The sequence below is a fragment of the Phodopus roborovskii genome, unplaced genomic scaffold (assembly GCF_943737965.1).
Source record: "Phodopus roborovskii unplaced genomic scaffold, PHOROB, whole genome shotgun sequence".
In the NCBI taxonomy this organism is placed as follows: Eukaryota; Metazoa; Chordata; class Mammalia; order Rodentia; family Cricetidae; genus Phodopus; species Phodopus roborovskii.
In genome coordinates, this window is record NW_026126407.1 from 6,388,832 (window position 1) to 6,415,862 (window position 27,031).

Below are 27,031 nucleotides of genomic sequence, written 5' to 3' on the forward strand. Positions count from 1 at the left end.
CCCATGATACACTCCTCCCTTCAGTGTGTCAGCTGTAAACATTTTGCTACACTGCTTTCTCAGATGCTGCTGTGCCAGGCCAGGGAACAAGCTCTCCCAACCTCTGGGCTTTCCCCCAAAGTCTGAGGAAATGGAATGCATACATCGTGGTATTTTACTCATACACATTTCATCACGTAACTTCCCAGAACAAGGGAAGTCCTTAGCATATCCAAGAAGTCCAACGTTACATGAAGGATGCAGGTCAGTTGTCTTGTAGAATTCTCCACATTCTCCATTTATTATGTTGTTTCTTTGAGATTAGACTCAAGTCAAATGCTTTTATATATATTTTTTGTCAAGAAGATCAGAGGGAAAAGCCATCATGGTGGTACACACTTACTATCTCGGCAGTTGGGAGACAGCAGCAGGGCTATGAGTTCCAGGCCAGCCAGAGCTTACATAGGTAGACCCTGGAGGCAATGTGTATTTCCCACTGTGTTTCGTTATCTATTTAGAGACACACAGTTGAAGGACTTGGAGGTGTTGTGTCTCTGGGATCACAGGCAGTCGGTGCTGTGATACTTTAAACCATAGGAATATTCCATTCCTTCGTCTGTTTTCCGTTGGTCACTGCAGAATGTTGTTGCTCCCTCACACAATCGGTTTTCATTCTTTTATACAGGGCCCCTGTGCGCCCCCCCCCCCCCAGTATCACTTTGAACTCATGATTTGTTGGTATTTTTTTTTAACTATTATTATTGAGTTGCTATTGCCCATTAACTTCAATATATTTTTATTGCTCTAATTATCTCAGATTGGTCAGAAAGAGTCTTTTCGGATGGCCCTTGAGCCTTTTATTTACTTGTCTCCAGCAGTCTTGAAGCACTTGTGTGCCTTTCTGGCACCCAGTGAGAGGTACTTGTCGTGGCCCCAGCCTGGGAATCAACTCTTTCTCTAAGAGAATGCGTGGTTTGCTGAAGCAGTTTTTAACAGTAATTTCATATGAAGGAGGCTCATTGCTAAGTTGTCACTGCTTCCAGACACAGAGGAAGTGCTAAGACAAGGAAATATTTTCTCAGTTCTTAAACCCATCCTGAGATGTCCAGTTCAGAACTAGTACCCCAGGGGCTCTCCTTGCTCTCCATTCTGTATTTGTGTGCTCCTTGTGCCATGGAGAGAACCTTGAACGACATCTGCCAGTAACCCTACCAGGCAAAGTGCAAGACTCCATTTAGCTCTTTGTGCTAAAAGTCACGTAAATCTAAAAGCAAGCATTAGAGTGGTGACCACAACACACACACACACACACACACACACACACACACACACACACACACACACACACACACTCCTGCTCTGTGCAGTGCGGGGGCAGCTTTCACAGTCAGGTTCGTAACATGCTGCTCCTATTCGACTTTATGGTTTGCTTTTCTCCCTCATAATTTTATCTTTGTTCTTGTAATGCTAAATACATACAAAGTTGAAAAGTCAAAGGGCTGGAGAGATGGCTCAGTGGTTTAGAGTACTAGCTACTCTTCCATGAGACCCAGGTTCAGTTCTCAGCACTGACGTTAGGCAACTCACAACTGTCTGTAACTCTAGCTCCAGGCAATCCAGTGGCTGCCATGGGCATGTGCACATACATGCAAGGCACATACACAAATGCATAAATAAAATATTTTAAATTTCTTATTTAAGTCAAAAGTACATATAGCAATATGCTGGTGTGCTAAGAGAAATTTCACTTCTCCTGATAGATGTGGCCTTATGTGTCGATCCCTGTGTGTGGGGGCTGTTCTTTGTGGCAGGCACAGGCTCTGCCTCTTGGGTTTGTTGGTGACCAGAGGAAACTTGTTAGAAGCAATCCCCCACTCAGTCTGTTAATTTTCTTAGTAGCTGTTTTGTTTTTATAAAGACAAATACTAGATGGCAGTCTATCCTGCAGTACAGTTGGAGAAAATTAGGCAAGCTCTTCAGGTAGAGTGAAGCTGTCTGGTCGGGTTTGGATGGTCTCTTCAGTCATCCTTGATGAACTGACTGGCACAGCCGGAGCCGAGCTGGGAGGCTGGTTAGGGATGTGACTGAGTGGGGAAATGGCTTCTCTGGAGGGTCGGAGCAGCCGCTGTTTTGTGTTTGAGTAATTTAGGTTTCTCTCTCCTCCTCCTCCAGTGTCTAGTTTTAATTCCCTCCTGCCTAAGTGTTACAGGGAACCAATTTTTATCTTTTGAATAAACATCTCAGGGAAGTTAACGTTTCACATTCTTGCTCTTTATTTGACGTTTAGGAGCTCTTACAAGCAATTAAAACCCACACCAAAAATCACCTAAACTCCAAGTGACCTCATAGGAGACTGCCCTGTGTCTCTGAGCTCAGCTCTTTTGGTGATTTAGGGAGTGTCTTTATCCTCTTCCACAGAACACTTCCAGCCATCAGTCCATGTGGTTATCTGTCTACATCCAAACAGGTCCTGTTAAATACAGCTTGGGGTCAGTTGAGTGTGGTGGTACTTTAATCACAGCACTTAGAGGCAGAGGCAGGTGGATCTCTATGAGTTCAAGGCCAGCTTAGTCTATTTAAGCAAGCTCCAGGACAGTCTGGCTACATAGTGAGACCCAGGGACTGGGGGACCATATTCAGAAGTTCTCATCTTAAAAACATAGTGGGGATGAGGCACTGCATCTGAACACATTTCCTGGAATAATTTGGTTCTTTTCCTGAATGACAATTGTTCTTTGTTAAAAACAAAATAAAAAAGAAACCAAACTTGCCCAGTCCCTTTGGAGAGGACTGAGGGATCCTGGTTGCTTTTCCTCCCTCTCACTTCCCAGTCATGGGTTGAATGACTGTGCTCTGTGTGTGCTTCCAGCTTCCAGAAGCTTCCGCTCAGAATGGCATGGTATAAAACTGAGCAGACCTTGCATGTGAGGGCCACTGATATGACACAGTGGGTGAAGGTGCTTGCCATGTGAGCCTGATGACCCAACCCGTGGAAGGGGAGAACTGACTCCACAAAATTGCCCTCTGACCTCCACATGTGCCCCTGCCCCCAGTAATAATGAAGAAAAAAGTAGAGTTTAAAAGTGTTCAGTTTCTTTCAACAAGAAAGAAAACTCTTAACAGACTGCCTAGCTCTGATCCTGGTTTCTGGTGGACCCTTGGAGATAAATTATTTATGGTGTGGATTAAAGAAATAGTAGGCTGGTGAGATGGTTCAATGGGTAAAGGCACTTGCAGCCAAGCCTGAGGACCCATGTTCAAAACCTAGAACCCACATGGTGGAACAAGAGAACACACTCTTAAAGTTGTCCTCTAATTAACACACACACACACACACACACACACAAACACAAAAGCCATTTTTTTTTTTTTTAAGCAAAGGAAGGAGCTTGTTATATGGCATTGTTACTTCACTTAAAGCTTAAGCCAAAATCAAGTAAAGTCAGGCAAGTGTCAACTGAAAGTTGTTACTCTGCTTTAGAATATTGGTGATGACCCTTTCTGACACAGTTGACATGGTCAGTTCTTCCCTGGAGATGACAAACTTTTTTCATGTATGATAAAGATTTGTGTACAGATTTAGTTGTTAGATGGTGTCAGCTCTTGGTTCATTATGAACCAGTTTTGAAGATGAGAAACGGAATGGAAGGAAGCCTACTTGAATCTGTTTGAGGCTGGCCCTGCAGGATAAACCTATGTGCCCACAGCTCTCCAGAAGGATTGCATCATGGCTTGCAACCTCAGTTGCCTTGAGATGGATTCATACCCTCTGCTCATGATTTTTCCATGTCCAAAGATGTAAAGATCCTTAAATTCTATAGCGTAATCACAGTTTCTGGTTGGTTCTCCAGTGTAGTTAAAAGGGGCAGGGAGTTCCACAAAAGCATGAGGTAGCCTGTCCTGTATAAAACATCAGCCTGGGAAACCCCATTGATAAAGCAGGTGGACACCCCAATCAGGTCAGCACTTAGGAGGCTGAGTCAGCAGGGTCAGGGCTCAGAGGCCATGTCTCTTAAAAACAATGAACTCACCAAAATAAAGAAAACAAACCTCCCTCCCAAAACAAAGACACCACTGCCCCCCAAAAGGATAAAAAGAAACAATAATAAGGGGCTGGCTTGGTGGTTAAGAGCACTGACCGCTCTTCTAGAGGACCCAGGTTCAATTCCTAGCACCTATATGACAGCTCACACTTGTCTGTAACTCTAAGATCTGATAACCTCACATAGACATGCACACAGGCAAAACACTAATGCTCATAAAATAAAAATAAATAAGTTAAAAATAAAAAGAAACAATAATAAAATGAAAAAGAAATTAGCAGAGTAGCCAGCCAACCAGCATCGCCGGTATCTCTCTTGTCAGGGGTGGGTTCCCCTCCTTAGGGAAGTCCCGTGCTCCTGTGGATGCTGTGGCTGGACTCCATAAGTTTAATTAGCCAATGTCTACCTTGGTTCATGTGAACTTGACCACCCAAAGGCAGGGCAGGCTCAGTCCTGGAAATGTGAATTGCAAGAGAAAGCCAAGTACTTAGCAAGATCTGTGGAGCTGTACTTCCCATCTGGTAGGTTCCCACCAGAGACCCTGTCCTACAGTGATTTTGTATTCTTCAGAAGACAAATCCACTCAGAGTCCCAAACTTCCCTGGAGCATCTCATGTATTCACAAAGCCAGAGCCTTTGGCTGTCCATTTGCTGCTGGTCAGGGTTTGAGGCTTTTTCATTCCTCAGCCATCATAGAGAAGAACTTGGCAGATGCAAGGTGAGGTTGGCGTCTGCATCTCCCCGAGAAGCAGCTTCGAAGCCGTCTGCCTCTATGACAGGAATCATTTTCTCTGGTTTTCATTGAGCTCTCTGGCTCGCTGGATAGATCTGTTGTAACACACACATTCCTCCTGCCAAGGTATACAGTCTGTAGGCGCAGAGGCTTGTTTTATGATTTTCTCCCTAAACTTAATTTATTCTACATATCCCATGGCAGAGCTAAACATTTGTGGGTATTTTGGCTGCCAGAACTGGTGGTGGATCTGAAGGGACCAGGCCTGTACTTGTTGAAGAATGAGAGGATTGCTCCCTTCTGGGACATATTTTCAGAAAGAAAGAAACAGACAGACAGACAGAGACTAATTCAACAAAGCTTATGGGATCTGGGGAAATTCTATCCATGTTTCAATCCTGAGGTAACAGGCGAGCTTTCATTAGCCGTTGAGAAGCTGTCTTGGAATAGATAGGAAATGGGTCACTTTCCTGCTCTTGACCTCAGATAGTGAGCTCCCAGGTACCACAAACTCTGAAGTGCACAGTCAGACCTGAGATAGTCAGCAGAAGCCTCTCTTGTTTTTTCAGCATAGAAAGCACCTTGAGTTCTTGAACCATGCTCAGGTGAGCATGGGAGACTGAAATCTTGTGGGACTCAAAACTCCCTCTGCAGCAAGGTCCCTTCTCTCAGGGACTTGCTGGCACAAGGACATTTCAAACCCTCGCAAAGCTTTCCTGGGAACAGTGAGGTGTGAGTGGGCATGGTGACCAAAGGGGCACGCGTTGCAAATTCGAGCCAGCCTGGGTCACTTAGCAAGTTTCCATCTCAAAAGTTCAAGGGGCTTGACAGATGGCTCAGAGCACCTCTGCTCTTGAAGGGGACCCGGTTCAGTCTCAGCACCCACAACAGTCTCGAACTGTTTGTGACTCCTGTTCCAGGGGATCTGATGTCATCTTCTGACCTCCTCTGGCACCAGGCATACATGTGGTGCACATAAATACATGCACACAAGACATTCATACATGTAAGATAAAAATTAGAGCCTGGTGGTGGTGGCACATGCCTTTAGTCCCAGCACTTGGGAGGCACAGGCAAGCAAATCTCTGTTGAGTTCAAGGCCAGCCTGGTCTACAGAGCTACAGAGAGAAACCCTGTCTCGAAAAAACAAAATAAATAAATAGATTTAAAAAAAAATAGATATGTGTTTAAAATGTTAAGAAAAAAGGGTTAGGTTAAAATATGTAATACAATTTTCATTGGGCAGCCAAGCATTGGTGGTGCACGCCTTTAGTGAGTTCAAGACCAGTCTGGTCTACAGAGTGAGTTCCAGGACAGGCTCTAAAACAATACAGAGAAAACCTGTCTCGAAAAACCAAAAAAAAAAAAAAGAAAAGAAAAAAATTTTCCATTGGGCATGGTGGCACATGCCTTTAGTCCCAGCACTCAGGAGGCACAGGCAGGTGGAATTTAATGCCATCCTGGTCTACACAGCAAATCCCAAGGCATCATAGTGAGAATTGTAAAAGGGGCACTTGCTGGATGTGAGGCCCTGAGTTCAAGTCTATCACTTGAGGAAAAACAAGGGAAAAGGTTACTGAGTTGGGAAGTAGAGTAGACACGGCCCCTTTGGACCAGTGCCATGAGTAAGTATTTTCATTGTCTCAGTGGGCCTAGGCTGGGAGCTAAGAAACATGGGTGAGGAAAGGGTCCCCACAGGAGTCTGCAGCCAGCAAGGAAGACACTGGTCCACTGACTGACACTGACTCACTAGGCAGTAGAATTGCTCTCAACAGAGACACAACAGGGCCTGGGTAGCCAATGGGGCCCGATCTGACTCAGCACAGGCAGCAGGCAGGCAGAGAGGGCTCCCCCAAAGAAGGGGTGCCTGATCTCACATCTTCGGACCGTTAAAGGGGCCCATGCTTAAAGAGCCCATGGAGCTCATACTTAGTGGGTCTGAGACTAACTTGGGACCTCACTTAAATTTTATAATTTTTGAGCTTCACCCTAGCACCAGAATGAGACTCAGGGGAGCTGAGAAATCTGTGTGTGCCCCATTCCTGCAGATTCTGACGCAGATACCCCTAGAGAAATGCTGTGTTAAACATTGTTAGTGAAACCATTTCCTGCTCCATGTGTGCTAGAGATAATTCCAAGCCTTGGGGTGGGTGGACACAGATAAGTTTGGCATAGCCTCAGATGTCCATAACTCTACTCTACTCAGGGCTACCTCCCCTCTTTTTCCTCCCCACTCAACTCCCCCCCCCCCCCATTTCTGCTCCACACACTTCCAACTTAGATGCCAACTCTAAGCTTCAGGAGCCCACTGAAGGGAGAAAAGACTTTTGCCCCTCAAACCTTTTGGACTTCAAGCAGAATGGTCTGCATAGTCCATCCTAGTTTTTTCTAGAGGTAATGCTAGGGAACAAGTCACAGCTGTGGGCAGGAGGGACCCTGGCCTGCTTCCTGACAGGGGTGACCTGACAATGGCTGTGATGGGCTATCAGTGATGCGGGCAGGCGAGGCCGTATTGGGTCGCCCAAGGCAGGAGGCAGAACTCAGACTGAGCCTACAGGCTTCATTCCCTGGCCAGGCTGGCAGATCCTTCTTCCCTTCACCGAAGCTGGCGTGGGGCCTTAGGAGTTTGAGGTGGAAGGCTGCTCTGGGATTGGCTCCCCTGCCTGGACTACAGCATGCTTTTTCCACTCTGCATTTCCAAGTCTGCTTCTATCTTCGTCGTTAAACTCCCAGAGAACTCAGCAATCTCTCCCTAGTTCAGAAAGGCAACTCCCGTGCCTTCTGCAAGCAACAGGGGCCAGACCAAACTCCAGCTCTCCTGTTTTTATTTTGACATTAAGCCTCTATTTAGGGTCTTTAAGCAAAGCAATCGAGAGTAGGGGTGTGTGTGTGTGTGACTGTGCCAGGTAAAGGGGCACTATCGTGGGGGGCAGCATCTGGATTTTGCATCTATCTGGCTTAAGCAGCACAGCAAGCCAATGAGGGATGATGGTTTCCCCAGATGATGGGCTTGTGTGTGGTGGGGGTGTAGAGACATGGGGGGTTAGGGGGAGCACTTTAAGGGAAGTGAAAAGATATCAAAGCCCGGTGACTTCCCTGTCCTCCAGCCTGCCCTTCATGGAGTGGGGGACAAGGGGACCCTACTGATGTTCGTTTTATTTGAATTTTTCATAGATTAATTTTATGTGCGTGAGAGGTTTGTCGGTACATATGTATGTACACCAGATGCATGCCTGGTACCTGCAGAGGTCAGAAGAGGTGTCAGGGCTTCTGGGACTGGAGTTATGGGTGGCTATAAGCCACCATGTGGAAACTGGGAACCGAACCTAGGTCCTCTGCAAAAGTAGCAACTGCCCTTACCCACTGAGCTGTCGCTCCCAGCTTCCCAAGCACCCCTTCTTCTGCAGGGCCTTGCACAGGGCTTCTCTCAGCCCACCTCCCTGCCTGTTGGCATTGCCATCTCAGCTTGAGAGCCAGGAGCACAGGGGTCCCTGTTGCTCAACCAAGCACAGAACTCGAGGGAGCCAGAGCCCCGCTTTTCCACCAAATTTCCCTGCATTTGGACACAGGACTCTAATATGGGTGGGCCAGAGAGCAGCCTAAAATGTGTTGACATTTAACAGTTCGGTTCTGCTGAAGGCTGACAGGATTATTGTGCTCTTTAAAATGGCCAGTGTGTCCCAGAAAGCCAATGTTCCTCATGGAGAGCTCATTTGTGTGTGGTTTCTGCTCAGAAGGCCACAGCACTTTGTTTGCTAAGCAACTGATTCATGGCAAAATCCGAGGTCTGATTCATGGGGACATGCCTCTCATGAAGGAGAAAATTGCTTCTGTTTCAGTCTCAGAAACTGTATACTGCCCATGTGGTGCCCGTGGCACCCATAGCTTCTGAATCCAGTCTATGGGAAGGTGCTGGCATACCTGACTGGACCTTTAACACTGAAGTTGGGGACCTGCCGTGCCTGCCACCGGATGTCCTCCATGCTGTCACAAGTTGAGACTATATTGAGCTGGGATGTAGTTAAGAGGTAGAGCACACCCTTATGATATATGCAAGGCTCTGTGTCCACCCCCAACATCACAACAGAAACTACCTTGGGAGTGTGTTGTAAAAGACAAGCATTGATTATTTGTTTGTTGAGGAGCGATCTTTCTAGATAGTTCTGGCTGATCTGGTACTCACTATGTAGCCCAGGATGACTGAACTCATGCCTGCCCTACCGTGTCAGTCCCCTTGAGTTGCTGGGATGATAGGCATGTGCCAGGGAGCCTTTCTTCCCTCCTCTCTCAGCTTTAGGGCGGCACACCTTGGAGACAGAGCTGTCTGGAGGAGGATCCACAATTGGGGGACATAAAGGAATAGTTTTTCTTGGCAAGTTGGGGTTTGTTCACAGCCACCTTCCCATGGAGCCACAGTCAAAGATGCAGACTGATTTTCTCTCACATCTGCATGCATCTGACATGCAAATTGTATTTTCAGCTTATATTTTAAAAGTACTGCATTTCTAGGCCTTGTGCTTGGCACAGAGTAAATCAGTCCTGGGTCTAATTTGTACTGACATTTTAGGCAAATCATCTTGTACCCCCAGCATGAGGAAGTGTCTTCCTTAGAGCCCCAGGCATGCAGAAGAATAATATAGTGGTTCCTCATATCTGAAGTTTTGCCTTCCATACGTTTCAGTTACCCACAATCTGAAAACATTATACGGAGAATTCTAAAAAGAAACAGCTGGTAGGTTTTAAACTGCATGCTGCTCTGAAGTTGTATGATGACATTTTGTTCGATCTCATCTGTTACCCTGCATATCCACATTGTGTATGCTACCCTCCCATTAGTCTCTTCGTAATCCTCTTTGTTAACAGGCAAATTGTTGAGGGATAGCTGTGCTTTTGTTCAAGTAACCCTTACTTTAGTTCATAATTGTCCCAAAGCACAACAGTAGTAATTCAGATATTCCAAGGAGAAGCCTCATGGTGCTTCTTTTAAGTGAAAAGGTGAAAATTTTGTTAATAAAGGAAAGAGAAAACAAATCCCAAATGTTGCCAAGATGTCATGTGAGTCTTACACTTACGAAATTTTGAAGGGAAAAGAAATGTATTCTAGGTATGCTTTTGAACCTCAGATTGCAAAACTGTGGGCAAAGCATGTGTTAAGTTATTAGTTAAGATGGAAAGGGCATTACATTTGTGTACAAAAAGAAAAATATAATAAGACACCTCCTAGTATACATAGGGCTTGGTGCGCTTGGGCTGTGCCTGCAGTGGATGGGGAGAAGGGCTGCTGTAAGGCCTCTGAGAGCTCCCAGAGTGCGGGTAGTTTGGGTTTTCCTTCTCTGCTGTGTAAAGCAAGGAGAGCTTCTCCCTGCACGGACATGCCATACATCTGTCCTAGGTTCTGTCTCAGGAGTTGTTTATAAGAAACAGAAATTCACCCCGGCTGGCATAAGCAGATTGGGTTAGACTCATAGTTGTTAATCCCACGGGTACCCAGATCCAGGAAATGGAGTGCAGCTGGGACATAGCAGGGCCAGACACCAGGTCTGGTTTTGGAAGGCTTGGACCCTGTTGGGGCTGCAGTCTCTGCCCTTTGCTCCTCTCTGTTCCCTTCTTGTCCAAGGTCTTGATGCCACCCCTCCCTCCTGCTGTTTCCTCTCTGTTGTCCCTGGCCCAACAAAATATTCCCACCTGCCCTTGCCGTGTTTGCCCCGCCTTCCTCTTCCATCGTCTGTTAGCATCTCTCCCTTGCTCCTATCCCTGCTACACATAGGAAATGATCACTTTTTGGAGATAAAGGAACAAAGAATCTAGCTGCCAGAGGCCAAGAGCTTGAAGGGAGAGGTTGTCCCAAGGCCTAAGAGGTTCCATGTGGTGTCCCCTGGTAGCCTGCAATACCTCTGGTCATTTTTCTTTTAAGATTTATTTATTTTTGTTGTATATGTTTGAATGCTTTGCCTGCATTTATATATATGCATCACTGGCAGTCAGAGAGGGTGCTGAACCACTTAGAACTAGAATCACACACACAATTAATTGTGAGCGCCATGTGCATGCTGGGAACTGAACCCTGAGCCATCTCTCCAATCCCCACACCTCTAATTTTGCTGAATTCATCTTTGTATCCAGGACTACATTCCTAGGAGAGAGAAGGATCACATTTAAGGCCAAGTGTTCGTATGTATCTGCTGTAGTCACCTATGGCCTGGGGCTAGAGCTCAGGAAAGAAGGGAGGGGCTGGGCTTTCAGCTGCTGGAGGTGTGAGTAGGGGCAGGAAAGGCACCTCAGATAGAGAGACTAAAGAGGAAGCTGGCTTGCATACTTATTAGGTAGGCTCTGCTCTTCTCTTTTAAAGGCTGAGAAGCCCATCTTAATCTCTCTGTATCCTAAAAGTGGTACTTGTCCATCCAGGTGACCCCAGTCCTCCCCCTGCCACCTTCATCCTAAACTGAGAGAAGCTTACCAGGAGCAGCTGGCTACTTGTGTTTTCTTTCTCTGCAACTGTGGTGAGGGGGTGGGGGCTTTGAACTAGCTGTTTAGAGGTAATGCATGCACTAATACTGCATTGTAAAAATGGCTTTCCGGCCCGAGACTCAAACGTTTGTGTTTTAATGGAAACGCCCATCTAAATTTCCTGCTTGATTTTTTTTTTTTTTTTTTTTTTTTTCCTTAATGGCAAGGCATGAACCTGGCAAATGCTATTATTTGCATCAGTGCCTTTTAGAGATTAAAAACAACACCACTCAGTAATTGGAAGTAAATTGTTGGTGGTTGACATCCTTTTGAGAGTGACAGGGACTTCAGACAACCTCTGCTTCATTACTAGGGTTTCATCGTTGATCCTCCTCATACTCTGTTAATGGCATTACTTAGCAAAAAGAGAACAATAAATTGATGTTTCTTTGTGAGAAGAGGGGAATGCAACACCACATTCCATGCTCACTCCTGTATTTATTTCTGTATTTCCTATACCGCTTTTCCCCTTATTCTACACGAATCCTTTGGATGCATCAATTCAAGGACATATGTTTGTGGCTCACACACATCTGTCTTGAATTTCATCTTTTCCACCCTGTCTTCTAGTTTCCAAACAATTTACCTCCCTCTCTTTCTCCCTGCTGTTCCTTATTTCATTGTGCTATGGAATCCTTTCAAGGGCTGGTAGAGGGGAACAATGCAGGCCACAGTCTGTTTCTATATAAAGGCATCTTGGGACGTGGCGATCACAGCTTCTTAGGAGGGGACACAGCTAGCCCATGGCATGATGGCTGATGCAGTTTTCAGAGCCGAGGAGGCAGGCGTCTAGCATGCTGGCTTCCCAGTGAGGTGATGTTACCATCTTGGACCTATCCAGTCCAGTTTATGGAGGGCTGTCCCATGCCAGGCTCCTTGCAGACCCAGTACTTAGGACTATCTTTGATCTCCTTCCCACCAGACTGGGAATTTCTCACATCACTGTAAAGGCTTCCTCTCCTTGTCGTTTGGCCCTGGCTCAGTGGGGACTTCCTGAAGCAGGAAAGTGGTGACAAGGGATTTATAACTGGGCACTCTCAAAGTTCTGCCAAGAAAGCAGATCTCTGTAAGCTGCCAGAGAGGGGAGAGGGGACAGATTTTATCCCCTGATGAAATAACAATCAAGAAGGAAATTGGAAAGAGGGCTGCGCTGAGTGCTAATGGCTCCACAGTGGGACAGGTATGGGTTGCGCTGAAATGATAAACATCGCTGCCAGTCACACAAACCACACTTCCTGCTCTTATTTTCATTTTGGAGAGCCTGCATGGAAAAGTCGGGCCTGCTGGCTTGTAATTTATAGCATTCGGTTTAGGAGGCGTTATGCAATCACATTCCTGATCTGCTGGAAGCCGCACAACTTTCTGAGGCTATCTGCTCTGCTCGATTTCTGTTTTGGATTGCAACTTAGTGAGTAGCTGTTTAGGAGCCATGATGAGTGTGTGAAACACAATAGTGGCTCGCTCCATTCTCGTGCTAGTCTGTGGAATCACATGTGAGAAGCAGCTAGCACACTCAGTCATCTCCATGTTTCTTAAGTACCTTCCACAGAAGGCCTTGAAGACAGAGGGTTTGCATCTCTGCAGGCGCCCTTTCAGTGCGGGCTGAAATGGGCTTTTGATTGCAAGCCCTGCATGGTGGTGAGCACATTCTGGAAGGATGGGATTCCCTCTTGCTGTCAACTTGGTGGATCACATCTAAAAACCCCTCACCTCAGTTTGTCCAGTCAGTGTCTCTTTCTCATCCGTGGTGGATTGGCTAGTGGGCAACAGTGTGTGAGAAATGCGCCCTGCAAGTGCAGTACTCTTTGAAGGTTCATAGCAGATCAGCCTGCAGCTGTGAGGCCCTAGCTTGTCAGCCTGGTGAGAACTGAGGAATCTGGAAGAACCCTGTTGTCCTGTCCCCTGGGCTAACACTGTTTCTGAGAGGAAACAGATGGGTGTCTGTTTTCAGACCCAGAAGGTTTCTTGGTATGATTTATTTTTCAATTTAAAATGCTAACAGGGGGCTGGAGAGATGGCTCGGCGGTTAAGAGCACTGGCTGCCCTTCTAGAAGACAAAGGTTTGATTCCCAGCCTCCCATATTGCATCTCACAATTACCCCCAACTCTGGTTCCAGGAATGATGTCCTCTTCTGGCCCTTGGGCCACTGGGCACACATGTGTTTCTTAGACATACATGCTGTCAAAACACCCATACACATAAAATAAAAATAAATCTTAAAAACAAAAACAACAACTAACAGAGAAGCATCTCTGACCCATTTTTTTCTGCTCTGGTAAATGATTGCCTTATATCTACTATGGTGCCACAAGGGTGGAATCAGTTGGGGTAAATTGGTTCCATCCACTTCTTTCCAGATAAGGGAGAACAGGTAGGAAGCAACCTTGTCTGGACAAGCAGATCCCCAAATCTGCAAGGTATGGTCCTTCTTCAAAACGGTGTTCCATCATTCCTAGACTTCCTTTCTGGCATCCCCTGCCCTTTGATTTTTGTTGTTGTTTGGGGTTTTTTGTTTTGTTTTGTTTTCTGAGATGTGGTTTCTCTGTATTGCTTTGAAGACTGTCCTAGAACTAGGTCTGTAGACCAGGCTGGCCTCGAACTCACAGAGATCCGCCTGCCTCTGCCTCCTGAGTGCTGGGATCAAAGGTGTGAGCCACCAATGCCTGGCAGCCTTTGATTTTTTTTGAGACAGGGTCTCCCTGTGTAGCCCTGGCTGTCCTGGAACTCACTCTGTGGACCAGACTGGCCTTGAACTCAGAGATCCCCCAGCCTCTGTCTCCCAAGTGCTGAGATTAAAGGTGTGCACCACCATACCAGTCTTCTGCCCTTCTCTTGTTTTAACCTTGTGGACCCTGTCAGGAACTAGTATAGAAAATCTCCTCTAGGTTATGACACTAACTATGGATTGAAAACAGGCGACATGTCATTTAAAGAAGGGTACAGACCAAGGTCCTGGTGTCTAAGCGAAAGGGTAAAAACTGCCTTGTGTGAGTATAGGGAGACAGAAACAGTCTTCCAGTTCTATCTGCAGAGCCGCAGTGATATAAGCCACAGAAGCTCTATTCCCTGCTGGACATGACTGCCTTTGGGGTTGGGATGCCTGTCCCACAGATTGCCTATTTGTCCTGATGTCAGAGGAAACTCACAGCCATTCCTTAGCTCTTCCAGCCTGCTATTAAAAGGGTGTTTCAAACCACTCTACCCAGTGGAGGTTTTGGGGCCAGATGGGCTGTAGGCAATCCCTCTGTCAGCTTGTGGGAATTGCAGCATGGGGAAGCCTGGACACTTCCCCTAGGCTGCATCTGCGATGCTGGCAGGGAAGATCCTGGAAGCCATATGCCCCTTTGTAGTCTTAGAACACTGAGACTCCCCAGTCATCCAGTCATTCAGGCAGGAAATTCAACAGCTTGGTAAATGCCCTCCCCTTAAATGGTGCTGGAAAGGATGCTGTATTCTAAGCATTAGGCACCTGGTGTTCCATGCCAGCCCTGACTAGAGGAATCTAGAGGGGTTTTGAATTCTAGCATTTTGATTTTTTTTTTTTTTTTCCTGAGAAAGGTCTTCCTATATTGCCCTGGCTGTCCTGAAATTTGCTTTGTAGACCAGGATGGCCTCAAACTCACAGAAATTTGCCTATCTGTGCCTCCTAAGTACTGTGCCACTATGGCCTAGCAAATTTTAGCACTTTTAAAAGGACCTTTAGTGGTGGTGCATGCCTTTAATGCCAGCACTCTGGAGGCAGAGTTTGAGGCCAGCCTGATCTACAGAGTGAGTTCCAGGACAGCCAAGGCTGTTAGAGAAACCCTGCCTCAACAAAAAAAAAAAAAAAAAAAAAAAAAAAAAAATTGGAGGGGGACGGGCTTGGAGCAGGATGCAAGGGGCAGCGGTTGCTAAGGATAGTGTGCAACCCTTGCCGGCTCCTTGGCCTGAGGCGTGACTATGGAAGCAAAGCTTTCAATGTATCAGCGAAGTGTGGGGACTGGCTGTCACAGGCAGAAGAAGAGATAGAAGTAGCACCTGAGTTTTCACCTTCTCTGCCTGAAGTGGATTGTTGTAGAAAGTGTCTTGCAAGAAAAGCAAAGCTTTGAGACTTTGGTGCTTTCACCTGGCAGACAGGACCTGGTGTCACCCTGTCTGTGTGTCTGAAGGAATTCCAAGTGGATATAAGGCCTAAGAGGTCCTGTCGGTCCTTCCCTCCCCACCTGACTCGGAACCTGTTGCCCACATAGGTGCTAGGCCATGCTTGGAGAGTACATCCTGTTTTTCCAGTTATGGTCTATGAGAAGTGGTTGTATGCTTTTGTGACATCAACAATTCCCTCCCTCCGTCCTCTTTCTCCCTCCCTCTGTTCCCCCCCCTCCCCCCCGTGGTTCTGGGGATAGAACCCAGAGCCTTATGCTAGCCAAGCAAGTGTTCTACCACCGAGGTGCATTCCCATTTTTCTCACCATTCTCTCTGGCCGTTATGGAGTTCTTCCTGTGCACCGAGCTCTACTCTAAAACCCTAATTCTCACAGTATGGTGTGAGGCAATATTATAATCCCCATTTTTTTCTCTGAGGAAACTGAGGCTTTGAGAGATGATGTAACAGATGCAAAGATCACCTGCCTTGTGTATCACAGGGTCAAGATTTGGGCCCAGGCATCCTGGCTCCAGAACACATCCCTGACCATTTTACGATTCCCTACTGCCCTCCCACAAACAGGGTGCTGACTAAAGATCTGGCTGGCGGCTAAGGACCCTTCATCTTTTTCCAGTGGAGGTAGTCATGTGCAGGTGATTTATTTAACATGTGGAGTTCTTCCGGTTGTAGTCAATTAAGTCAATCTTCCTTCTTGTCTCGGCTTGTTTCTCTAGCAGGTGGCACCAGCAGTTTTATGTTGTATGTATACATATTCGCTCAAAGCCCCACATAATCTTATTATATACTGGAGACTGGGGCAGGAAGATCTCAAATTCGAAGATAGCCTGGGCTACATAGAGAGTTGTCAGTCAGCCTGGATTACCCAATGAGACGCTGATGCCCTCCTCCCTCCAGATTCTGCGCTAAAATTGTGCAATGGGGGCTGTTGAGTTCTCATAAAGCCTGGCCCCTGCATCTTTTTCTTGGTCTTGCATGCTGTTTTGTTCTCTGGGCCAGTTCCAGGCAAAGGAAGGATGGGGATGGGTAGGACATAGGGGCAAAGACATTATTAGGTAAAGGCGGAGGAGGCCTGATCCCACTGGCATTTGAAACAAATCGTTTATGTATGATTCAGAGAATGTTCCCCACAAGGAACTAGGGGGACACTGGATCATGAAGCCATTTAAACAGCCTGATGGGTTGCTAGGCAGCTGGTCTGCTGACCACGAGCCCTGGTATCCCTCCCTCCTTCCTTCTATTCCATCCCTCCACCAGTCCACTGTCCTTGACCACCAGCTTGACCAGGCTGCACAAATTCCAGCCGCGGTCCAAATCGCATCCTGGGAATCATGCTGTAGGAGCAAAGGGATCAAAACTCTGGTCTGAACTCTGGGAATAGAAGAGTCTCCAGGAGCAGTTAGAAGGCGCTGTGGGGATAGCAACAGTGCTATCTGTGTGAGGCAATTGCCAGCGTCCATCGATTACACATCTGCTCACCGGGCTGGGCCTTACTTAGTCTGAGAACTCAGAGTGACTCATCTATTCTTCACCACAGTCCATGTCTGCAAGTTCTGTTAACCCATTTTACAGATGGAGGCGCTCAGGGAGATGTTAGCTCTCTTGCCCTGAGATCACTGAGCGGCTTCAACTGACTCAGCATCCTGGCTCCAGAGCCTGAAAAGGAGGTGGGAGGAGGGGGAGTTTACCTCTGGCTGTCTTTAATGGCCTTGGGTTGTGTTTATTTAGGAAGGTGGGAGGAATTCAAGGATCTGTGTGAGTGCCTCACACTGAAAGGTGGCTTTTGACTGCAGTGTTGGGAGGAAGGGCAGGGGCGTTTGCCTGAGAAGGCTCCAGCTGACTTGACCATGCAGCTTGCTGATTAATCCTACATCTGTGTTAGCTTTGGCTCCATCCCACAGATTTGCAGCAGCTGTTGAGAAATAAAAGCTTTAGCCCCTCTGTCAAGTGCAAGAGCCTGTCCTCAGCCTGGGAGCAGATCTGTGGTCACACTGTGGAACTGGGCCTTCTCAGAAATCACCAAGTCGAATTTCCCAGAAACGTCGATGCTGGCTAATGGGGTGACTTAGAAGAGCTCTGCTCTCGGCTCACATCTTTACCATCGACTAGTTCCGGGCCTGTCCCCTCGATAGTTGCTGCATTGCTTCATGGCTCACTATCTCAGATTTTCTGGCCAGCATCCCTGGTCTGATAGTTCCAACCACAACCTTGGAACCAGAACCTGCCATCAGGCCCACGATTGGAACTGTCTAGAAACTGGATAGCCTGTTTGGTCATCCCTTGTGATTTCTGCCAAGTTGAGCTAATGTTGTCCCTTTGTTTCTTTCCTGCGGCCTTTTGTTTCCTTGCTTCTGAATTGGGCAAATTGATCATCAGTATTTGTTTATTTGTGGGAGGAGTAAGGATCAAGTCTTCAGGTGGTGTATATATGTGTGGAAAGGAGGGGTTGCATGTGCTTTTGTATATACACAGGTATATCAGTGTGCGTGAGCACACGCGTGCGCGCGCACGCGCGCACACACACACACACACACACACGCAGGCACACACGCACGCACGCGTACGCATATGTAGATGAGAAGGATGTCAGGTGTCCTGCTCTATCATGTCCCACCTTGTTCTCTTATGTCAGAGTTTCTCACTGAGCATGGATCATGCAGTTTTGTTTTTTGTTTTGTTTTATTTTTTTTTTGGCTAGTCTGGCTGGCCAGCAAGACCCAGTGATCCTCTGTGGATCCCCCAAGCTGAAACTATATCTGCCTGTAGTCCCATGGATGCTGGGGTATCCTCACAGGTCATCATATTTATGCAGCAAACATCCAGTGAGCCATCTCCCCAGTCCTAATCATTAATGTTTTAACATTTAGATCTTGCAAGTGTTCGGGGTTTGCTGGGACATATTCTACTGCAGTCACCTGGCCTTTAGGAAACTGGAAAAAAAGATCCTATGCATGGCAGACACCATCAGAATGAACCTTGGATAGACTCTTTGCCAGGGTAGTCACCAGAGAGAGGGCAGATGTGGGTATAGTCCCTTGCACTTTGCAACTGCAGCAGTGGCCATCGATGTGACCCTTTTTAAGATTTACAAGTTACACTGGGGATGTGGCTCAGGAGCACTGTTGTCTGACATACCCAAGGCCCCAAGTATGGCCCCCAGAACCACCTTAAAAGATTAAAATGCTTACTTTGCCATTGATCGGTTTCAAAAATCTCCCAAATCCAGTGGAATGTGAGCTCTTGCCCCCCCATCCAGTCTTCAGGTTCAAAGGCAGCTGGATGGGAAGAGCCTGACTCAGCGCCTCCTTCCTCCTACTCCTGCCCCCCTAACCCCCCCAACTGCATCAGGTGTCGATGTTTCCATGCTTTTAGGCATTTAAGCCAGAGGCAGGAAACCAAGTAGGAATTCTTTCCAGAGCCAGATGTGGTATCAGGGTTCACTTAGCAAAACCACAGAGACAAAAGCAAAAAAGATTCCAGCAGGGCATGAGGACACATGCCTGTAGTCCCAGCAACGTGGGAGTATGAGGCAGGGAGTATGAGGCAGGTGATAGATGGCTCAAGACCAGAAGTTCAAGGTTAGCCTGAGCAACATAATATCACTGTTTTAAAAAGAAAATCAGCCAGGCAGAGGTGTCACAGGTCTTTAATCCCAGCACTCAGGAGGCAGAGGCAGGTGGATCTCTGAGTTTGAAAGCCTCCTGGTCTACAGGACCTGGTTCCAGGACAGCCAGGGCTGTTATACAGAGAAACCTGTCTCTAAATAAATAAATAAGTAAGTAAGTAAGTAAGTAATCTCTCTCTCTCTCTCTCTCTCTCTCTCTCTCTCTCTCTCTCTCTCTCTCTCTCAAGGTTGAGGAGTTAAGAGGCAACCACAAATAGCTGACATAAAACAGGGCCTCCAAGTGTCTGGTGTTGCGTAAGGTACTTATGGCAAAATAACTACTTCCGGAAGGAAGCCTCCATTCTGCAAACCTTCTCATCCACAGCCTACTAACTGTGCACTTGATTGATTGGCTGTAAAACAAAGCTGACAGGGAGACGTGCTTTGAGAAGGATGCTGCCAAGACAAGGGGGAAATAAGCATGAATTGGATGCCAGTGTTAATGAAGCATCCCAGGTGTAAGTGGCTTCTAAAATCAAAGTGTTCCCACATGTGACCCCCTTCCTTGGGCTTATATCCCCTACAGTGTGGGTATGATGTGCTCAGAGTAAGGCATGACCTGCCCACTGAATCTAGTGAGGTTTGGGGCCAGGAGATGGCCTGTTCTCCATGCTGACGTGTTTCCTCCCCAGATGAAACATTTAGATGATGAAATGCTGATGATTAAATCTGGGGGTTTTGGAGTTGTGGGGTGGTTTTGGAGTTCTGGGGCTTGGTGGCAGAGCACTTGCCTGGAGTGCATGAATCCCTCAGTTCGGTCCTTAGCACCCCCCTCCCAAAGCTTACTGTAATAACAAGATGACTATGAGCTCACTTTTGGAGGTGCTTTGGGGGTGGCAGGTGATAGGGTCTCTCTGTGTAGCTCTGGCTGTCCTGGTATTCTCAGTGTAGACAAGGGCTGAACTCAGATTCACAGAGATCCATCTGCTTCTGTCTCCTGAGTGCTGGGATTAAAAGTGTGCCCCATTACTCATGGCTGCTGGGGTGCTTTTTAAAAGGTACACTTAGCTCACAGTGCTAAGTTATCTAGGTATTATCCCTACCCTAAGACAAAGGGTGATCATTAGCCTGAAAAGACTCAGGACTCTGGCAGCAGGACCTTGGCTTTTGCCACCCACTTCGCAGTGCTGGTGGCTTAGGTTTTAGGCAGGTGCAGCTTCTGTTGGATATCTGAATGGTGGGCACAAAGGTGGTTATCATCACAGCTCTCCCTGTTGTTTCGAAGTCAGGATCGGTACAATATGAAGTCTTTTAAGACAAAGGGTCTTCCCCTGAACGTGGGTCTCAGTTAGAAGGCCTGGGCAGTCTAAGGGACCTCTGACAGTGGAACCAGGTTGTATCCCTGGTGCACAAAAGGACTTTGGGAGCACATTCCCCATGGAGGGAAACTCTCTTAACCTAGAGGCAGGAGGGAGGGCCCAGTCCCTACTCCAAATGACTGGACAGATTTAGATGACCCCTCTGGGAAGGTATCACCCTACATGTGGAGTGGGGGGGGGTGAGAGGGGAGGGTGTTTGGGGGGGCATGGAGAGGTGAGAGAGAGAGGAAGGGAGGGAGGGAGAGGGAACTGGGATCTGGGATCGGTAAATACAATTAAAAAAAAAAAAGACAAAGGGTCTCTATTTGGGACCCACAGTTTTGCAGACCCCACTAGCCCTGGCTGTTCAGGAATTCACTTTGTAGACCAGGCTAGCCTTGAACTCACAGAGATTGACCTGCCTCTGCCTCTAGAGTGCTGGGATCAAAGGTGTGTCCCACCACCGCCCAACTTGTCTGTATATTTTTCTACAATGGAATATTTGCGTGACCACCTCCCACGCTGTCATGGCTAAGAAGCCTGTTTTTAGAGGCCTCTGGGAAACCTTCAGCGGACTTTAAGGCAGAATGAATGATTCCTGAAGCACCAACTTTTCATATCCATTCAGTGTGGCAGAGCTCTCAGCATAGGCAAAGATGACTTTGTCAGCCTAAGTAAGGGCCAGCTTTCTGGTTCAGGTGTCAGGGGCAAGGTACTGGACAGATGGCACATTGGTTAGGAGTTGGTCACCGAGCTTGACTCCAGCACTCACATCAGGAGACCCAGAACCATCTGTACTCCAGGGCATCTGATGCCCTCTTCAGGTCTCGGTGGGCAGCTGCACACAAGTAGTGTGCTTATGCATGGAAATTTCAGGAAAGGAAAAGAACAGCTGGAGATGGCTCAGCAGGTAAGAGCATTTCTGGCTCTTCCATCACCCACATGGCAGCTCACAACATTCTGGAACTCCAGTCCCTAGGGATCTGGCACCCTGCTCTTGCTTCCAATAAATGAGTAAAAATTTAAATATTAAAAGAGAAAAGATCCAAATGATTGTTTCTGGCCCTTCTGCACTATTTCCAAGCTGAGTAACCTTGATCCACAGCCTGAGAAAGTCTGTGCCAAGCCACAGACAGCTCACTGATGACTAAGTTCCTAAATAGATCATTGTCATAAAATTAGACTACAAGAGGATCAACTTTTCAGTGCCCCTTATAAGCACAGAAGCAACAAATGTTTCCCTTACGCCAGTGCGCCTGGACTTGGAAACAAAGATCCAACAATCATTGGAAACACCGGCCATGACCTGCTACCCTCCTACGCTCCTGAGACCCAAGGAGGAAGGAGTACTACCCTCTGGATAGGATGGAAGGCAAGGGTTATTGGAGTTCTTAGTTACCATGGTGGGTCCTTGGAGGAAAGCTATCTATGCTGATATGAGGTGTAAAAGTCTACACTCACTGAGTCCTTCTCATCTAGCAGAGGCACCTTCTCTATAGAGCATTGAGTGCCCAGGTTGCCTGGACACTGGTATTGTCAATCTTTCTTTTTGCTATCATTATTAATTTTTATGCCCCTCCCCCCAATAGCCCCCACTAGGGTAGGGCTGGGGAGATGGTTCAGTAGTTAAGAGCACTTGCTTGTTCCTAGCACCCATGGCAGGCATCTTAAACCATCTGTAAGTCCAGGTCCAAGAGATCTAATATCCTCTTTTGGCTTCCAAGGGTACCTACATGTGGCACACATACACATAAATTAAAATAGAATAAAAAACTGGACTCCAGTTGCCTGGTCAGTCAGTCAGCCTGCTTGCCTGCCTGTTCATCTATTTGTCTGTCTATTACCACTGAGCTACACCCCTACCCCTATTTCCTTAAAACATATAGGTAAGGGACTAGGGCTATAGCTTTGACTATATCCCTTCTGGCCTTTGCAGCCAGCTTCCTGCCTTTTGACAGGTCCCTTGGGCTAAAGGTGGCCTTCTCCATGCATATAACTTGCTTTGTTGCATGATAGAAGTCTGTGTCCCCATGTCATTCATCAATCATACATGTATACTTGTGCTTTTGTATATGTGCATGTGTATATGTGTATGTGTGTATGCGTATGTGTATATGTGTGTATGTGCATGTGCATGTGGGCCATTCTTCTAAGCATGTCTTTGCTCTTTCCCTGCAAGGCTTTCTTTCTAGTTCCTACAAGTGTCTGAAATTGTTGCTCCATTTCTACTCTTTTTTCCCCCCAAGACAGGGTTTCTCTGTAGCTTTGGAGCCTGTCCTGGAACTAGCTCTGTAGACCAGGCTGGTGTCAAACTCACAGATATCCTCTTGCCTCTGCCTCTTGAGTGCTGGGATTAAAAACATGCACCACCACTACCTGACCCATTTCTATTCTTATTTGTCATTTTTTTTTTTTAACCCATGAGAGCAGGAGCTCTACCAGGGCAATAACTTCATCTGCCTTGTTCTTTCTCATGCCTTTGTGTTTAGATGAGACCTAGCACATAGTAGGCACCCAGTTTACAGCTACATAGTTAATCTCAGCATTTTCCCATTCTAAAACAGAAGAAAGCCTAATGTGTTGTTAGCTGTATATGAGCTGACAACGTATTACCAGCTATGCATGTGCTAACATCAGTGAGTATAAGATAGCTGTGGATAGGCTTTTCTGTCCTACCAGCCAATTCCCAAATAACCACATGGAGACTATTAATTGTAAGTGTTTGAATGCTAGTTTAGGCTTGTTACTAACTAGCTCTTACAACTTAAATTAACCCATATTTCTTATTTACCCTCTGCCACATGGCGGTACCTTCTTCCAGCATGATTCTCTCTGAGCCTGCTTGAGATTCTGAGACTCCTCCCCTTCCTCTTTGTGCTCTCTTTTTGTCTGCAAGTCCCGCCCAACCACTACCTGTCCGTCCAGCTACTGGCCCGATCACAGTAACATATATTCACACAGTGTAAAGGAATGTTCCACAGATAGCAAGGAAAGTGAGGTGCATCTTCTCTATCTGATGGGAAAAGCGGACATCAGTGATAACATTAGCAGGGGAACTAAGAAATGGGCTCTCTCCCTTGCTGCTGGCAGGAGTGGAGAATGGCCTCAGCTTTCCCAAGCAATGGATCCTGGGTTAACTCTTTTCATTTTTGTGGTTTGCTGTTTCTCAATTTTTTTGAAGTGACTACTTTTTCCCCCTCAAGAATTGCAGTTTAAACAAAAAATTTAATTCAGTGATCTTAATCTTCCTCTTTAAAAATTTTTCTCCTTCCCTCCTTCCTTCCTTCTTTCCTTCCTTCCTTGTTTCCTTTCCTCCTTCCTTCCTTTATGTGTGTGCATGTATGTTTACCCACAGGGAAGAGGGTACTATGTACCCTCTTCTGTTGCTCACTTATTTCTTTGAGGCAGGGTCTCTCTATACCTGGGGCTTGAGTCTCAGCTAGGCTGGAAACCATCGAGCCCCAGCAATCCTCCTGTCTGCTCCCTGCTCTCTGCTAGGGTTACAGATATTTATATAAGGATGGAGGTTTGTTACATGGGTGCTGGGTTCTGATGCAGAGCCATCTCTCCAGTGCACAACCCTCCCCCTACCTTGGACACCTTTAAGTAACCTGGTTAGACTCTGGCACAACAGTTACTAATATCAGTGGAATGCCTTGTTTGTTTTCAAACCTCTAAAGAATGTTTCACAAATATGCTGGGTACCACTCAGGAGGCAGAGGTAGGCGTACCTCAGATTTCCAGGCCAGCCTGGTCTACAGGGTAAGTTTCAGGACAGTCAGGGCCATTACACAGAGAAACCCTGTCTTTTAAAAAAAAAAAAAAAAAAAAAAGATTCATCAAGGGTTAGGGTTAGGACTGGTACAGAGGATCAGAATTCAAGACCAGCCTGAGTTACGTGATGAGACCTGGTCTCAAAACAATAGCAATAGGATACTTGATCTGAGCCCAGGGTCAAGGTCAGGCTTCTGTGCAATGACGGTGGTGGTCCTCAGCTGGGCACAGCCCCTCACAGCCACTCTTGTTAAGAGGCTGTTTTGTGAGCCCACCAGAAATGTGGGGCTGGTAAGCAATCAAGCATGGCCACCCAGTTTGAAGCAGGGTCCAGCAAACCTTCTGCAAAGCCATGTGTCTCTATAGACCTAGAAGCCTCAAACTTCTTGGCAGAGACTCTGCCTGCAATTGCATTAAATACTACCAGAGCCCCAACCTCATGTTCCTTCCTCTCTGCTGGGTGCAGCCACTTTGTGAGACCTGTTGCCCTTCCACATGTCCCTGCCTGGTTTGGCCAGTGGCTAAGCCTCCCTGCTTGGACTCCCTGGTTCCCCAGAAGAGAGTCCTACAATGCTTCTGCATCTGCCTTTTGCTTCTTTCTGTTTGGAGCTATGTAGTTAACCCAACATTTCCCTTCATGGTTTTGGTGCTAGAGCTTGGTGGTTACATTTCAGAGCATGCAGCAGCCCACTGAAAGGGTGTTAGCCCCATGGCTGTGAACCAGCAATAGAGCCTGCGAAAATCCGGCTTCTCCAGGGCTTTGATGTTCCAGGTTCTCAGCATCTTTCTTAGACCCAATAGTTCTCCCTGCCAATGTCAACACTCTGTCAGCAGCCTAGAGGCTGTTTGGAGTGGCACTGAGGGCTGAGGGTTGGAGCAGGTTTTTTGCCTTCATTCAGCAAGACAAATGGCACAAGTCTATAGCAAAAATGCTATTCCAGCCACAGGCCTGAACAAGTGTAGAGAGCCGTGCATTTTAATGACTTCTTGTTGGGAAGCCTGTCCCCTCCTCCTTGGCTGGTGACTGGTTGCTGCATGCTGCCTGCTGCTGGGTGGAGGTGATTCTCTTCCTTCCCAAGTCACCTGGTACAGGTCCCATTGCTGTCCAAAGGTGGCAGTTCCTTATTGTGGCTTTCAGGTGTTCCCTAGGGATCAGTGAGAGACTAAATGTCCCCCTATCAACCACCTCTGTCACAGCATGAACCTTTCTAGGCCTCAAGGTCCCCCACACTCTATGAGACCACAGGGGCATGTGGGGTTGTAATTAACCCATCCCTGTTGCCCGGCAGCTCTGAATGAGTCAGTTATTCCCATATCATTTTCCCCTTCTAATGCTTTCCTACCCGTCTATTCCTGGGGCTGAAAGACTTGAAAGAACTCTGCAATTAATTCGGTTTGGCTTTAACCACCTTATCGTTACTTTTCTTTTTTCTAGCTTAAACTTTGGAACAAATACCGAATCTCCAACATTCCATCGCTAATATTCCTAGATGCCACCACAGGGAAGGTTGTGTGCAGAAATGGGCTCCTGGTGATCCGAGATGACCCAGAAGGTACGTTGGGCTTGCCTGACTCCTCCCCATCCCCACCCCAAACACTCTATCCCCTCCTCGACCGCAGTACTAATGAAGTACTATGAGTAGGTTTACATGGTTAGAGAATATGGTCTTGATGAAATGACTGTATCTTCCAGGTCATGGTTAAGATTTTTAAAGGCTTAGAATGTCCCTCTAGGGGGGCATTAATTCTTGGGCCAAAGCAGATGGGATCTGGGAAGGAATGTTCAGCTTTGAGGGCTGGGGGAAGCTGTTGAAAAGCAGCCAGGACACAGATACTGTCCTCTAGTGCTGTTCACTGGCAGCAGGCACCTTACCAGGTTACATGCATGAGGGTGGGGAGGAGTGTAGAGTAGCTGGGCATGGCAGTGTGTACCTTTAATCCCAGGAGGTAGAGGCAGGTGGATTTCTCTGAGTTCAAAACCAGCCTGATCTACACAGCAAGCCTAGCCAAATCTCAGACTAGCCAAAGATACACAGTGACACCCTGTCTCAACAAAAACAAAAAATATACACAGAGACGACAGGGCTGGAGACTTAGTGGATGAAAGAACCTGCTGCCAAGCCTGACAAGCTGAGTTCCATTCCTAGAACCAACATGGTGGAGGAGAGAGCCAACCCCTACAAACTGTCCACTGGCCTTCCACACACACAACAGACAGGTAGATGTAAATAAAAAATAAGATATAGAGTATCCTTTATGCAAAAGGTCCTTGGGTGTGCAGCAGGCACCTTTCCCCGCTCAACAATCTCACTGGCCCTTCCCATGAGCTCTGATGCACATTTGGACTTGAGGATCGTGGGCTGACAGGTGGAATCGGATCCCTCCTGGATAGTGCCTGGGGCAGGTGACCCTAGACTCTGCCCTCAATTGGGATGAGAATAGAAAGACTTCAGATTTTGGAACTTTATAGATTTGGGAACATTTTCATATATGTTACCATTTGACTCTCCTTAACCTTCACATCTGAAATTTTTTGGTTTTATTTATTGATTTGGTTGTTTGTTGTTTGAGATAGGGTTTCTCTGTGTAACAGCCCTGACTGTCTTGGAACTCACTTTGTAGACCAGGCTGGCCTCAAACTCACAGATCCTGAGTGCTAGGATTAAAGGCTGCATGAGCCGCCACCACCCAGCAATTACTTGTTTGTTTATTTGTTGAGTCAAGACTTCACTGTTTTCCCAGGCTACCTTGAAACTTACCTCATAGCTCAGGCTGCTCCAATCTGTGCCCTTTTCCTGTCTCAGTCTCTTGAGTGCTGAGGCCTGAAACTTTAAATTTCATGACTGTCAAAAAAAGTTTGGAGCCAGACAGTGAGTGGTGTCGCATGCATTT

General features: G+C 46.9%; 1 protein-coding gene across 1 annotated transcript in view; it reads left to right on the top strand.

The window, feature by feature from the left end:
• Nucleotides 1-27,031, top strand: part of Nxn (nucleoredoxin) — a 138,925-nt gene that overhangs the window by 91,303 nt on the left and 20,591 nt on the right. The window contains exon 2 of the mRNA XM_051179966.1: nt 25,575-25,692. Within this exon, the coding sequence (XP_051035923.1) occupies nt 25,575-25,692 (118 nt within the window). The remainder of the gene's footprint in view (nt 1-25,574; nt 25,693-27,031) is intronic.